This window comes from Eriocheir sinensis, chromosome 33 (assembly GCF_024679095.1).
Source record: "Eriocheir sinensis breed Jianghai 21 chromosome 33, ASM2467909v1, whole genome shotgun sequence".
NCBI lineage: Eukaryota > Metazoa > Arthropoda > Malacostraca > Decapoda > Varunidae > Eriocheir > Eriocheir sinensis.
In genome coordinates, this window is record NC_066541.1 from 1,170,207 (window position 1) to 1,184,765 (window position 14,559).

Consider the following 14,559-nt stretch of genomic DNA (forward strand, 5'->3'; position numbering starts at 1 on the left):
CCACCCCTTAACCCATCTTACCACCCCCAAACCCATCTTGCCACCCCCAAACCCTTCTTACCACCCGCAAACCCATCTTGCCACCCCTAAACCCTTCTTACCACCCCAAACCCATCTTACCACCCCCAAACCCATCTTGCCACCCCCAAACCCATCTTACCACTCCCAAACCCATCTTGCCACCCCTAAACCCATCTTACCACTCCCAAACCCATCTTGCAACCACAAACCCTTCTACCACCCCAAACCCATCTTGCCACCCCCAAACCTTTCTTACCATCCCCAAACCCATCTTACCACCCCCAAACCCATCTTGCCACCACCAAACCCTTCTTACCACCCCCAAACCCATCTTGCCACCCCCAAACCCTTCTTACCACCCCCAAACCCATCTTGCCACCCCCAAACCCATCTTACCACCCTCAAACCCATCTTGCCACCCCCAAACCCTTCTTACCACCCCAAACCCATCTTGCTACCCCAAACCCATCTTACCACCCCAAACCCATCTTGCCACCCCCAAACCCTTCTTACCACCCCTAACCCATCTTGCCACCCCAAACCCATCTTGCCACCCTCAAACCCATCTTGCCACCCCAAACCCATCTTTCCACCCTCAAACCCATCTTGCCACCCCCAAACCCATCTTTCCACCCCTTAACCCATCTTACCACCCCGAAACCCATCTTGCCACCCCCAAACCCTTCTTACCACCCTCAAACCCATCTTGCCACCCCCAAACCCATCTTACCACACCCAAACCCATCTTGCCACCCCCAAACCCATCTTGCCACCCCCAAACCCATCTTACCACCCTCAAACCCATCTTGCCACTTCCAAACCCATCTTGCCAACCCCAAACCCATCTTGCCACCCCCAAACCCATCTTACCACTCCCAAACCCTTCTTACCACCTCCAAACCCATCTTACCACCCCCAAACCCATCTTACCACCCCCAAACCCTTCTTACCACCCCCAAACCCTTCTTACCACCCACACACCCATCTTGCCACCCCCAAACCCATCTTACCACCCCCAAACCCATCTTACCAACCCCAAACCCATCTTACCACCCACACACCCATCTTGCCACCCCCAAACCCATCTTACCACCCCCAAACCCATCTTGCCTCCCCCAAACCCATCTTGCCACCCCCAAACACATCTTGCCACCCCTAAACCCATCTTGCCACCCATCTTGTAGGCGGTGGCCGAACTGGTAGCGTACTGGGCCCACATTCACCGCGTGATGGGCGACGCGGGTTCGAATCCCCACGCTACCACTCGGATTTTTCAGTCACCGCCGAGTGGCTTAAAACTACCCACATGCTGTCCTGAAGACCACCCAACAACCCGGACTCTAGAGGAAGCCGTCCAAGCGAATCAAGAACGAGTTCCGGGGGGCAGCATGAGCCAATGCAAGATGGCGCCACTATAAACACTCGCCTGCGCCAGAACGGGCTGGGCCGACCATCATGCCCCACCTGGAAGAAGCCTTGGGCCGACCATCAGCCTCACCAGGAAGATGCCTACCGGCGCAACAGGCAACGACGTAAAAAAAAAAAAAAAAAAAAAAAAAAATTACCACCCCCAAACCCATCTTGCCACCCTCAAACCCATCTTGCCACCCCCAAACCCATCTTGCCAACACCAAACCCATCTTACCACCCTCAAACCCATCCTGCCACTCCCAAACCCATCTTGCTACCCCCAAACCCATCTTGCCACCCTCAAACTCAAACCCATCTTGCCACCCCCAAACCCATCTTGCTACCCTCAAACCCATCTTGCCACTCCCAAACCCATCTTACCACCCCCAAACCAATCTTACCACCCCCAAACCCATCTTGCCACCCCCAAACCCATCTTACCACCCCCAAACCCATCTTATCACCCCCAAACCCATCTTGCCACCCCCAAACCAATCTTGCCACCCTCAAACCAATCTTGCCACCCTCAAACCTATCTTGCCACCCCCAAACCCATCTTGCCACCCTGAAACCCATCTTGCCACCCCAAACCCATCTTACCACCCCCAAACCCCTCTTGCCTCCCCCAAACCCATCTTGCCACCCCAAAACCCATCTTACCACTCCCAAACCCATCTTTCCACCCCCAAACCCATCTTGCCACCCTCAAACCCATCTTGCCACCCTCAAACCCATCTTGCCACCCCCAAATCCATCTTGCCACCCTCAAACCCATCTTGCCACCCCCAAACCCATCTTAACACCCCCAAACCCATCTTACCACCCTCAAACCCATCTTGCCAAACCCAAACCCATCTTGCCACCCCAAAACCCAGTTTGCCACTCCCAAACCCATCTTACCACCCCCAAACCCATCTTACCACCCCCAAACCCATCTTGCCACCCCCAAACCCATCTTAGCACTCCCAAACCCATCTTACCATCTTCAAACCCACCTTGCCACCCCGAAACCCATCATGCCACCCCCAAACCCATCTTGCCACCCCTGTAACGGGCTTGTCGGGGGGCGTTTAAAGGGTGTTGATTAAGACTTCAGCTTCCTTAAGGCGAATTATATTCGTAGCCTTTATGTACAAGAAGCGACGGAGCGAGAGCGACTGTCGTTGTGTGTCAGTCGGACTCTCGTGAAGGAGTGGCGAGTTACAGGTTGGAAAATAATTGTTACAGTTGGTCACGTATGTCAAGGTGACCTCCACGCACCATCGGAGTGCGAAGTATACAAAACTGAGACGGTAAACACTGACGGACGACATTCCTATAAGGTGGCGTGATCTATCTGTCGTGGGTTTTTCCATTGACAATTGTATGCCTAATTCGTGGTGATATTAAATAATAATAATACATTGATATCCTACTATAACACTGCTCGGTCACCTACCAGTGATCGCGACCTCGCGATATACAAAAATTTAAATAGCAGTCTAGTTACCATGAACTTACATAGCGGGAGTTTGTCAACTAGACTGCCTATGATACAATTATATTAAAACACTGGCTATGTAAGAACAGATGTGGAGTTATAATATAAACAGTGAGAGGGAAACCACAACGTGTGTGACATGAAACATAAGAAACCTCTCAAAAGATAAATATAAGGACACATGTATAAGAAGCTATCAACTGGCATAGGTACAGACAATGAAACGTTGATCTAGCTCCTAAAAAAAATACAGTAGTGAAACATAGTACAATGTTAAGTATAGGAGCAGCCAGGTTTCTGTCCCCTGACTTGTCTGAGAAAAGGAAAAACTACCTTGCCAGTGGCCTCCCTGCATCCAGTCGCCGTGTCTGCACAACCAAATAATCGTGCAGGACAGAGTTTCTCCTAATAAGGTAGCACATGACGACGAGACTGACGAACATCAGAAACATTGGTACCAAAAATCCAGGGTACAGGTAGGGGAGATGCAAATAATCAGGCAGCGTTTCCTCCAGGGTTTCCGCAAACTCTGTTTTGTTTGCGAAAGACAATGAATTAAGGGAATTAGTCACATACGAGATGCTGGAGAAATGAATGTCATCGAGAGACCGTAGAGGAAACACTCGATGGGAAATATTAGCCGTGAAAACCAGACGGATCCGGGACGAGTACGTTGTTATGTTAGTGGAGCGGATATAGCATGCTTCCGCTATGGCATAGTGACCAGTAACCCGTTGATAAGTGGTACCTCCGGCAGATGACCGATATATAGAATGACTGAGGGAAATAAAAATAATGCAGACCCTGAAAGTTCTTATGGAAAACAGGCGTTGGTGTTAGCTGCTTGTAGGGCACAGGAAAGAGCGTCAGACGCGTTCACGCGGGTGAGGGCGATCTCGCATATCCTCCCTGAACTGGAAGGAAGGCAAAGAGAGACGCAGAGCAATATAATCGACAGAACACCGTCTCAATGAAATACTGCAAGAGTGAGAAGCAACACGTTGAATACAGAGCGAAATCCTTCGCGATTAGAACAAGAGACGGGGACGTGTCCAGGGCTAACACACTGTCATTTGCTGAAAAAGGGAACGGGACAATTTCGTGTGCCTCAAACACGTCCGCCGTCTGAAATGGAACATGTATGATTATGGCATCAGGGGTGAGGCTGGACTCAATCAAGGGGTAAAAATATTGACTCATGTCCGGGGTGAATAAGGGAGTTAGGCTATAATTTTGATACCTGATCTGGACAGTCTTTCTCAAATCGTGTAGAGGGAACAAGGCAGGTGTGACTCTACCGTGCGCTGCATCAACCATGTTGCTAATAACCTGCTGATTAGCCGTTGCGACGGAGTTAATGACGTTTTCCAATACATGCAAGGCCTGATCTAGGAGGAGAAACTGATTCACCTGGTCGATCTGTTTGACAACTATGTTGATAACCTCTATCATCTTATTTGTCTGCTCTAGCAGTTCCTCAATGTTAGTATGCAATCGCGCAAATTTTCTACAATTGGCGTTGATCACCCTGCGATTTCGAGCAGCAAAGGAAAGTACATGAGCGTAGTGGTCCCGCAAATCGCGAACGTCCTCGTCGGTAGCCGTACCAAAAAGGAACTTTGAGGCAGACCCAACGATGTTGAGCAACCCCCTCTTTACCCGAGAGTGAACTGAGTGAAAACTATAATCCATGTTTACCTCATCAACTTTTCCCCGTAAGAACAGAATCCTATCCTCCAGTAGTTGAAAAAGAGTCAGCGAGTTGGTACTAGAAGGTGCCTTTGATTCCCTAGTCTTGGTAGCCCGTATGGCGTCTGCCATACCGAGTAGTTTTTCTGAGACTATCCTGATTGTGTCCGTGGTGTTGGTCAAGGAAGTATATGGATATTTTACGAGGAGCACATCTTCTATGAGGAAGACCTCTCCTATGTGTGCCGTGAGGGCACCAGGCTTCAGGTGGATGGGTGTTGTTGCAAGCAGGGAGCCGAGGGACAACAAGATGGTCAGAAAACGCAACATCATGATCTGAAAGTGGTGGGAATGAAGTATCTAAACCCGTGGTCTCAAGTTATAGCTATGGGTGTTGGGATTATCTTGATGAACATTTGACTCTGAGGGGGAAGTACCAATATCAAGGTCCAAAGGTGAGGGAATTACTTTCAGACGATCACTGTGAACTTCTAGACTGACTCCACTATTCGACTCGAGAACCTCGAACCGATTTCCCCTGACATTCCGAACAACTCGGTAAGGACCCACAAATTTAGCCCCCAGTTTCGAACTCCTTTCCGCTTGCTTAATCATGAATGTATCACCCTCTTTGAAATTCACCGGGACGGCCTGTTTGTGTTGTTTTGACATAATTTCAACCTTCGTAGCTTTTAACGTACACCTAACTTCTGGGTGTATCTTGGAAAACATATGCATCTGCTGTTGTGCGTACCTATCAATGTTGTAGAGAGGTTGTTGTGGGATTGTTAGGAAGTCGTACGGAAGACGTTTCTCCACCCCATACAAGATGTAGTAGGGAGACTTCCCCGTAGAGTCGTTTACCGACGTATTTATGGAAGCGGCTATATGCGATAGCCAATCCTCCCAGTTATCGTGGAGATCGTTCACGATAGGCCTGAGGACCTGTAAGATTTTCCTATTAGCCCTCTCCGCCAACCCATTAGCAGCTGGGTGGTAAGCTGTGATGAAAGATTGCGTGATGTTAAACTGAGCGCCTATTTCGCTCAATACTGAGTTCCTAAACTCGGTGCCATTGTCACTCAAAAGAATTCGAGGAGACGAATGTGGACACAACACGTGAGTCACGAGGGCATGGGCCACGCGTGTGGCTGTCTTGTCCTTGAGAGGCGCTAGAACTAGAAACCTAGAGAACTGGTCGACGCACACCAATAAGTAGCGCGAGCCATGTTGGCTCTGGGGGAGCTGTAATAAGTCTATATTAACAACATCCCATGGCTCCTCTGGTACTGGGTATTGCAACATATGTGCTGGCCCTTTGACGGACTCCTTGTGCTTAGCACAAACGACGCAATGTGCGACATGTTTTTCTACATCAACCCGTAATGTGGGCCAGTAGAATTTTCGTCTGGTGACATAGCGTCTTGTCTCTTCCTGGGTGACCCGCAATGGGTGTGTTATGGAGCAGCTTAAGCGTCACGGGGACGTATTTGTCTGGGATGACCAGTTGGTCTATAGGTACCGGTTTGGTTGGCCATGACCTACAAAGGAGGTTGTCCTCTGATAGGAAGAATTGTGAAAAGGGAACTGGCAATTCAGGAAGGTTTGATTCGTCTCCCGACTCGAGGGCGTAAATTAACCTCTTCCACACAGGGTGGTCTCGCTGAGCAGTGTGTAGCTCAGGTGAAGTGAAGTTGTGGATGACCTCTGGGGTGGTAATCGCGCCTATCGGAATATTCCGAGATAAGGCATCTGCGACCACATTTGTTTTCCCGGTGATATATTTTATCTCCGGATTGTATGCTTGGATCGTTAAGAACCATCTTGCCAGACGACCGTGTAGGTTTTTTCCCTTGAAAAGATCAGTTATGGCCGCGTGGTCCGTATACACCACAATTACGTACCCCATCACTATGTCACGAAAATGCTTCAGAGCCCACACAATGGCAAGAGCCTCTAGGTGGGTAACAGAATAGTTCTTTTCCGGAGCTGTAAGTACTCGACTGGCGAACGCTATCACATGCTTTTTGCCGGACTTATCTGTTTGCATCAGCGCGGCTCCTACTCCACTAGCCGAAGCGTCGGTACAAAGCTGAAAGGGGTCCTTGAAATCCGGAAAGACAAGGACCGGAGCCTGTGTAAGCGCTTTCTTTAAATCCTCAAAACTCGTTTGTTGAGCTGGGAGCCACTGAAATGGTACGTCTTTCTTTAAAAGATTCTTCGCGCGTGCTGCGAAGTCCTTAATGAAAGGCCTGTAATAATCTGCGACACCCAAGAAAGACCGTACCTTGTCCGCAGACGTTGGCTGAGGGAACTCGGCAATAGCCTTTATTTTGTCGTCCACTGTGTGGATGCCGAATTCGTCCACGACATGCCCCAAGAACTTGATCCGAGGCATTAAAAATTCACATTTGGTGATTTTGAGCTTTAATCCGACCTCTTGAAGTCTGTGTAGGACTGCTTTTAGTGTTTCCATGTGTGCATGCACGTCTTTACTTGCTATGATGATGTCGTCTAAATACACATAGACAGAGTTGCCCAGCAAGTCACCAAAAATACTGTTCATTGTCCTTTGGAAGGTCAAGGGAGCTCCTTTGAGCCCGAACGGCATCCTCGTCCACTCATAGTGGCCATGAGGCGTGCTGAAAGCCGTTATTTCACGTGACTCGGGAGCCATGGGCAGTTGCCAGTAGCCACTGACCAGATCAAGACTCGTAAAGACTTTATTTCCTCTACCGAGACACATCAGAAGATCTCTAAGAACGGGAAGCGGAAAATGATCATCCACGGTCGCGGTGTTCACACGCCGGAAATCAATCACAGGACGATAAGAACCGTCTTTCTTTGGAACCAGACACAAGGGTGAATTCCACGGGGAATTCGATTCTTTGATGACACCTTGTTCTAACATTTCAGAGATAAGTTGTTGCACCACCTCCCTCTGACTGTGGGGGAGCTTGTACGCATTGATATATACAGGATTTGTATCGGGTTTTAACTTAATGTGGTGTTCAGCACACTGCGTAACTCCAAGCGGCTCGCCTGGTAGAGCAAGCGCCCCCCGATAATGTTCCAGAAGCTGGACTAAGGTTGGCTTAATTTCGGAATAGTGTGCAACTTTTAGGAATGCCTCTAAATTAGCTGTGTCTTGTTCGGGAGAAGCCTGACACGCCGAGGTTATGCCTGAGACTTGGGCTGAAGGGTATTCAGCTGGTTCCGGGGCGACATTTCTCCCATACACTAGACACTGGCATAATCGAACACCGTGTTTTAAGGATACAGGGGATCCAGACGTGTTTATTACCAATGCCTCTGCAAAACCTCCCTCCTTGACTGTCGCAAGAATTACCTCCACCGTCACGCGGTGTATGTGAGGAACTCCGTCGATACACACATCACTGCCCGTCGGAGGGGCGTTAGGCAAACGGATTTTAACAAGTTTTCCAGCACGATCCGGAACTATATGAGGACCTTCTACGACTCCCGTTACTGTCCGCCACAAGTCTGCAATGTTTTCGTGTGGTTTGACCGTAAGAGGTGACACTTGGGCGGTGGCAGTCCCTGAGTCTGTGGTGGGTCAGTCATTTTCCACCTCTGAGGGGGAGATTACAGTTGACAGAGGCGATGGATTTACCATCCCCTGTATGCGTCGGCCTTGATACACGATCGCGTTGTTTTCAGGGTTTATGGTTATGTGCAGGTCTTTCATGGCGTTTAATCCTAAGATCCCATCCACAGGTAAAGCAAACCTGCTAGAGACATAAAAGAAATTTCGAAAGGGACATACTTTTTCATGTAAGCTGACTGTTAGTGGTACTCGCCCAAGGATTCCCAAAGTGGTGCCCGTCACGCCTACCACATTCAGGTCGTTCTCTTGGAGCGGCCAATTTTCCCCACTCGCCTGTCGTGTCAGAGACCTGTAAGCGGAGTCGGAGATGACATTGACTGTGGCACCTGTGTCAACCGCTTAGGTGAGTGAAATTTTGCCCACCTTGCAAGGGAGGGCAATTATGCTTGTCCGTCCCAAGGCGGCAATGACGGAGTCATGTTGCTCCCAATTAGTATTTTCCTTAAGGGACACTTGGATGTACGCCTCGGGGCTGTCACGAAGTCATGTCTTTTTATTCTGAGAAGAGGAGTGTGGTTTACTGTCCGCTGAGGACTTGTACTTCTGTTCCTCCTTGGCCTTTTGTATTGCAGAACAACTGTCTGAATCATGATAACAATTCCCGTGGATATGGCAAAAGGCAGCCTTCCGCTGATGGTTTGGCCTAGGGTTCTTGTGTGATGAATGATGCCCGCCCCTGTAACCTCCTTACCTCCTATCTGAGCCCCGTCTTGAATGTGTTGATTCCCTACGTTTCGCGAAACAAGAATGTTCAGAATGTCCTGATTGTTTGCAAAAACTACAGGTGAGAGAGACCTTACTTTGAGCCTGTAATACTGCGGCTGGTGCGAGGAGATGCTGGTGAGGGTGTCCTTGAACCTTGAGTGGGTTGTAAGTATGCAGACGAACCCGGGGGTGAACGAATTCTGCGGCCTGTAATTGATAAATAATGAGTGCCTGAACATAAGATTACCTTAGTAAATTCACCAGTTGTAGTATTGTGTTCCAGTCCCTCTTCACTTGAAGGACGAGCCAACTGTTGAAAGGTGTCGCCGAGTTTAGCGAGAGTGTCTTTGTTCATACTATGGTGTAAATCATTTACAAAATAGGAGCATATGTTGATAGCTGTAAATATGAACCAATAAACGGAACGTGTATGAATGAATGAAAGAATGGCTAGCAAGGTGCCTGTTTAGACGTAATAGAAGTTAAGGTTATAATGGAATGCCCTAATGATATGGGTATATATAGAAAGAATAACTATATAAAAAAGGTGGTATGTTAAGTGAGTATACCATTGAAGCTCACGTTTTCTCTCGAGCGGTGAAAAGAAAACGGAGGCAAGGCACACTGATGAAGATTAACTTTGATCAGGGAACCCACACTATACTCAATAGGCTCGCTAGCAAACAATAAGAAAGAATCAATATCGTATGTGAATGAACGTTACTCTCACAATTATGACTGAATAACAGTGTTAGGAACACAGAAATAAAAAAAATCGTGCCCCTGCACGGACAATAATGAAAATAAGCCGAGTCGGCATATTTGGACAAGAAGGGAATATCCACAAATACCAAGATTAATCAGCTGATGTAGTGGAGAGGGCGACGGCTTGTGATGCCCTGGGGTACGTGCAGTCGTTATAGGGGCGTCAGGGAACCTCAGCCGCGGCCACAGCGGCGGTGAGAGGTGAGGGATGGGCTGACATCGGATGACTCGCAATGGAGGTTGAAAAACTGCTGACCCAGCAATTTGAGCGGCCGCGGTGGCGCGGCTGGGAGCCGGTACACTGCCGCCAGACGTATGATGGCCGCGTCGTCCTTGTTATAGTAAGAGATGGGCGGCGGTGGCAGATAAGACGACTTGGGTGTGTAACCTCTTGAGAAGACGCCTTGCAAGAAACGGTAGTGGGAACAGCTTGCAGTCACCGGGAGATGGCCGCGGGTACCCTTGCTGACTGTTTGCCGGAAGAGGTTTGGGCCGATGCTCCCGGCAGCGGCGGTGGTGCCGCCAGCTGTGGAGCGAGGGGCATGCGGGGTGTCCCAAGGTCAGCGGGGCGTGCCTCCTCGTTGCTGGTGTGAATACTTCCGCCGTATCGTGGAGTGGCTTGCAGTGTTCGTAGCAGTGCCGGCTTGAAGCGGGGGAGCGGCTTGTAGATTGTGGCCCTCGCGTTCGGCTGCGTAGGCCTGTGGGTGTGCTCGGGGCTTGTAGGCTTGACGCCTGTAGAGTTGCTTGAAGCTGGTGTGCTCGAGGCTTGTAGGCTGGACGCCTGTAGAGTTGCTTGTAGCCGGTGTGCTCGAGGCTTGTAGGCTGGACGCCTGTAGAGTTGCTGCTGGTGTGCTCGAGGCTTGTAGGCTGTAGAGCCTGTAGGCTTGTAGGCTGGACGCCTGTAGAGTTGCTTGTAGCCGGTGTGCTCGAGGCTTGTAGGCTGGACGCCTGTAGAGTTGCTGCTGGTGTGCTCGAGGCTTGTAGGCTGTAGAGCCTGTAGGCTTGTAGGCTGGACGCCTGTAGAGTTGCTTGTAGCCGGTGTGCTCGAGGCTTGTAGGCTGGACGCCTGTAGAGTTGCTGCTGGTGTGCTCGAGGCTCGGAGGCTGTAGAGCCTGTAGGCATGTAGATTGGACAACTGTAGAGTTGCTTGTAGCCAGTGCCTGGTGAGGTGCACGTAGCTGGCGCCTTGTGAGTTGCTTGTAGCTGGCGCCTTGTGAGATGCCTGTAGCTGGCGCCTTGTGAGTTGCACGTAGCTGGCGCCTTGTGAGATGCTTGTAGCTGGCGCCTTGTGAGTTGCTTGTAGCTGGCGCCTTGTGAGTTGCTTGTAGCTGGCGCCTTGTGAGTTGCACGTAGCTGGCGCCTTGTGAGATGCTTGTAGCTGGCGCCTTGTGAGATGCCGCGGACGGCTGGTGCGTTGCCGCGGACGGCAGGTGCGTTGCCGCGGACGGCAGGTGCGTTGCCGCGGACGGCAGGTGCGTTGACTCCTTCTTCCCTTGTACGCCTGTCCCCGGAGTTTGTTGGTGAGTTCTCGTGGCTTGGAGGAGAACGAGGTAGCGAAGGCACAGGCGCGGGGTGACCGCTGCCAACCAAATGTAACGGGGTTGTCGGGGGGCGTTTAAAGGGTGTTGATTAAGACTTCAGCTTCCTTAAGGCGAATTATATTCGTAGCCTTTATGTACAAGAAGCGACGGAACGAGAGCGACTGTCGTTGTGTGTCAGTCGGACTCTCGTGAAGGAGTGGCGAGTTACAGGTTGGAAAATAATTGTTACAATTGGTCACGTATGTCAAGGTGACCTCCACGCACCATCGGAGTGCGAAGTATACAAAACTGAGACGGTAGACACTGACGGACGACATTCCTATAAGGTGGCGTGATCTATCTGTCGTGGGTTTTTCCATTGACAATTGTATGCCTAATTCGTGGTGATATTAAATAATAATAATACATTGATATCCTACTATAACACCCCCAAACCCATCTTGCCACCCTCAAACCTATCTTGCTACCCCCAAACCCATCTTGCCACCCTCAAACCCATCTTGCCACCCCGAAACCCATCTTACCACCCCCAAACCCATCTTGCTACCCCCAAACCCATCTTGCCACCCCCAAACCCATCTTACCACTCCCAAACCCATCTTGCCACCCCCAAACCCATCTTGCCACCCTCAAACCCATCTTGCCACCCTCAAACCCATCTTGCCACCCCAAACCCATCTTGCCACCCTCAAACCCATCTTGCCACCCCCAAACCCATCTTACCACCCCCAAACCCATCTTACCACCCTCAAACCCATCTTGCCAAACCCAAACCCATCTTGCCACCCCCAAACCCAGTTTGCCACTCCCAAACCCATCTTACCACCCCGAAACCCATCTTACCACCCCCAAACCCATCTTGCCACCCCCAAACCCATCTTAGCACCCCCAAACCCATCTTATCATCTTCAAACCCACCTTGCCACCCCGAAACCCATCTTGCCACCCCCAAACCCATCTTGCCACCCTCAAACCCATCTTGCCACCCCCAAACCCATCTTGCCACCCCCAAACACATCTTACCACCCCCAAACACATCTTACCACCCCCAAACCCATCTTGCCACCCCTTAACCCATCTTACCACCCACAGACCCATCTTGCCACCCCCAAACCCTTCTTACCACCCTCAAACCCATCTTGCCACCTCCAAACCCTTCTTACCACCCCGAAACCCATCTTACCACCCTCAAACCCATCTTGCCACCCCCAAACCCATCTTACCACCCCCAAACCCATCTTGCCACCCCCAAACCCATCTTGCCACCCCCAAACCCATCTTACCACTCCCAAACCCATCTTGCCACCGCCAAACCCATCTTGCCACCCTCAAACCCATCTTGCCACCCCCAAACCCATCTTGCCACCCCCAAACCCATCTTGCCACCCTCAAACCCATCTTGCCACCCCCAAACCCATCTTGCCACCCTCAAACCCATCTTGCCACCCCCAAATCAATCTTACCACCCCCAAACCCATCTTACCACCCTCAAACCCATCTTGCCAAACCCAAACCCATCTTGCCACCCCCAAACCCAGTTTGCCACTCCCAAACCCATCTTACCACTCCCAAACCCATCTTACCACCCTCAAACCCATCTTGCCACCCCCAAACCCATCTTAGCACCCCCAAACCCATCTTACCATCCCCAAACCCACCTTGCCACCCCCAAACCCATCTTGCCACCCCCAAACCCATCTTGCCACCCTCAAACCCATCTTGCCACCCCCAAACCCATCTTGCCACCCCCAAACCCATCTTACCACCCCCAAACCCATCTTTCCACCCCCAAACCCATCTTGCCACCCTCAAACCCATCTTACAACCCCCAAACCCATCTTACCACCCCAAACCCATCTTACCACCTTCAAACCCATCTTGCCACCCTCAAACCCATCTTGCCACCCCCAAACCCATCTTACCACCCGCAAACCCATCTTGCCACCGCCAAACCCATCTTTCCACCCTCAAACCCATCGTCCCCCCCCCAAACCCATCTTGCCACCTCAAACCCATCTTGCCACCCCGAAACCCATCTTACCACCCCAAACCCATCTTACTACCCCAAACCCAGCGTGCCACTCCCAAACCCAGCTTACCACTCCCAAACCCATCTTGCCACCCCCAAACCCATCTTGCCACCCCCAAACCCATCTTACCACTCCCAAACCCATCTTACCATCCCCAAACCCATCTTAACACCCCAAAACCCATCTTACCACCCCCAAACCCATCTTGCCACCCCCAAACCCATCTTGCCACCCCAAACCCATCTTGCCACCCCAAACCCATCTTGCCACCCCAAACCCATCTTACCACCCCAAACCCATCTTACCACTCCCAAACCCATCTTGCCACCCCCAAACCCATTTTGCCACCCTCAAACCCAGTTTACCACTCCCAAACCCATCTTACCACCTCAAACCCATCTTACACCCCAAACCCATCTTACCACCCCAAACCCATCTTACCACCCCAAACCCATCTTGCCACCCCAAACCCATCTTGCCACCACCCAAACCCATCTTGCCACCTCAAACCCATCTTGCCACCCCAAACCCATCTTGCCACCCCAAACACATCTTCCCACCCCCAAACACATCTTACCACCCCCAAACCCATCTTGCCACCCCTTAACCCATCTTACCACCCCCAAACCCATCTTGCCACCCCCAAACCCTTCTTACCACCCCCAAACCCATCTTACCCCAAACCCTTCTTACCACCCCGAAACCCATCTTACCACCCCCAAACCCATCTTGCCACCCCAAACCCATCTTACCACTCCCAAACCCATCTTACCAACCCCAAACCCATCTTACCACCGCCAAACCCATCTTACCCCCAAACCCATCTTACCACCCCAAACCCATCTTGCCACCACTAAACCCATCTTACCACCCCCAAACCCATCTTGCCCCCCCCAAACCCATCTTGCCACCCTAAACCCATCTTACCACCCCAAACCCATCTTACCACCACCCCCAAACCCATCTTACCACCCCCAAACCCATCTTACCACCCCCAAACCCATCTTGCCACCCCCAAACCCATCTTACCACCCCCAAACCCATCTGACCACCCTCAAACCCATCTTGCCACCCCCCAACCCATCTTACCACCCCAAACCCATCTTGCCACCCCCAAACCCATCTTACCACCCCCAAACCCATCTTGCCACCCCCAAACCCATCTTACCACCCCCAAACCCATCTAACCACCCCCAAACCCATCTTACCACCCCCAAACCCATTTTGCCACCCCTTAACCCATCTTACCACCCCCAAACCCATCTTGCCACCCGCAAACCCTTCTTATCA

At 51.0% G+C, this 14,559-nt stretch overlaps 2 protein-coding genes across 5 annotated transcripts in view; both read left to right on the forward strand.

The window, feature by feature from the left end:
* The window catches only part of LOC127006502 (epoxide hydrolase 4-like), a 58,605-nt gene that overhangs the window by 9,262 nt on the left and 34,784 nt on the right, over positions 1-14,559 (forward strand). The window lies entirely within an intron of this gene.
* LOC127006503 (uncharacterized) lies at positions 631-12,870 on the forward strand. The gene is made up of 2 exons (XM_050876448.1): positions 631-2,637; positions 11,450-12,870. The coding sequence occupies exon 1, from the start codon at positions 1,418-1,420 to the stop codon at positions 2,480-2,482; it is 1,065 nt and encodes a 354-aa protein (XP_050732405.1). The 5' UTR covers positions 631-1,417; the 3' UTR covers positions 2,483-2,637; positions 11,450-12,870.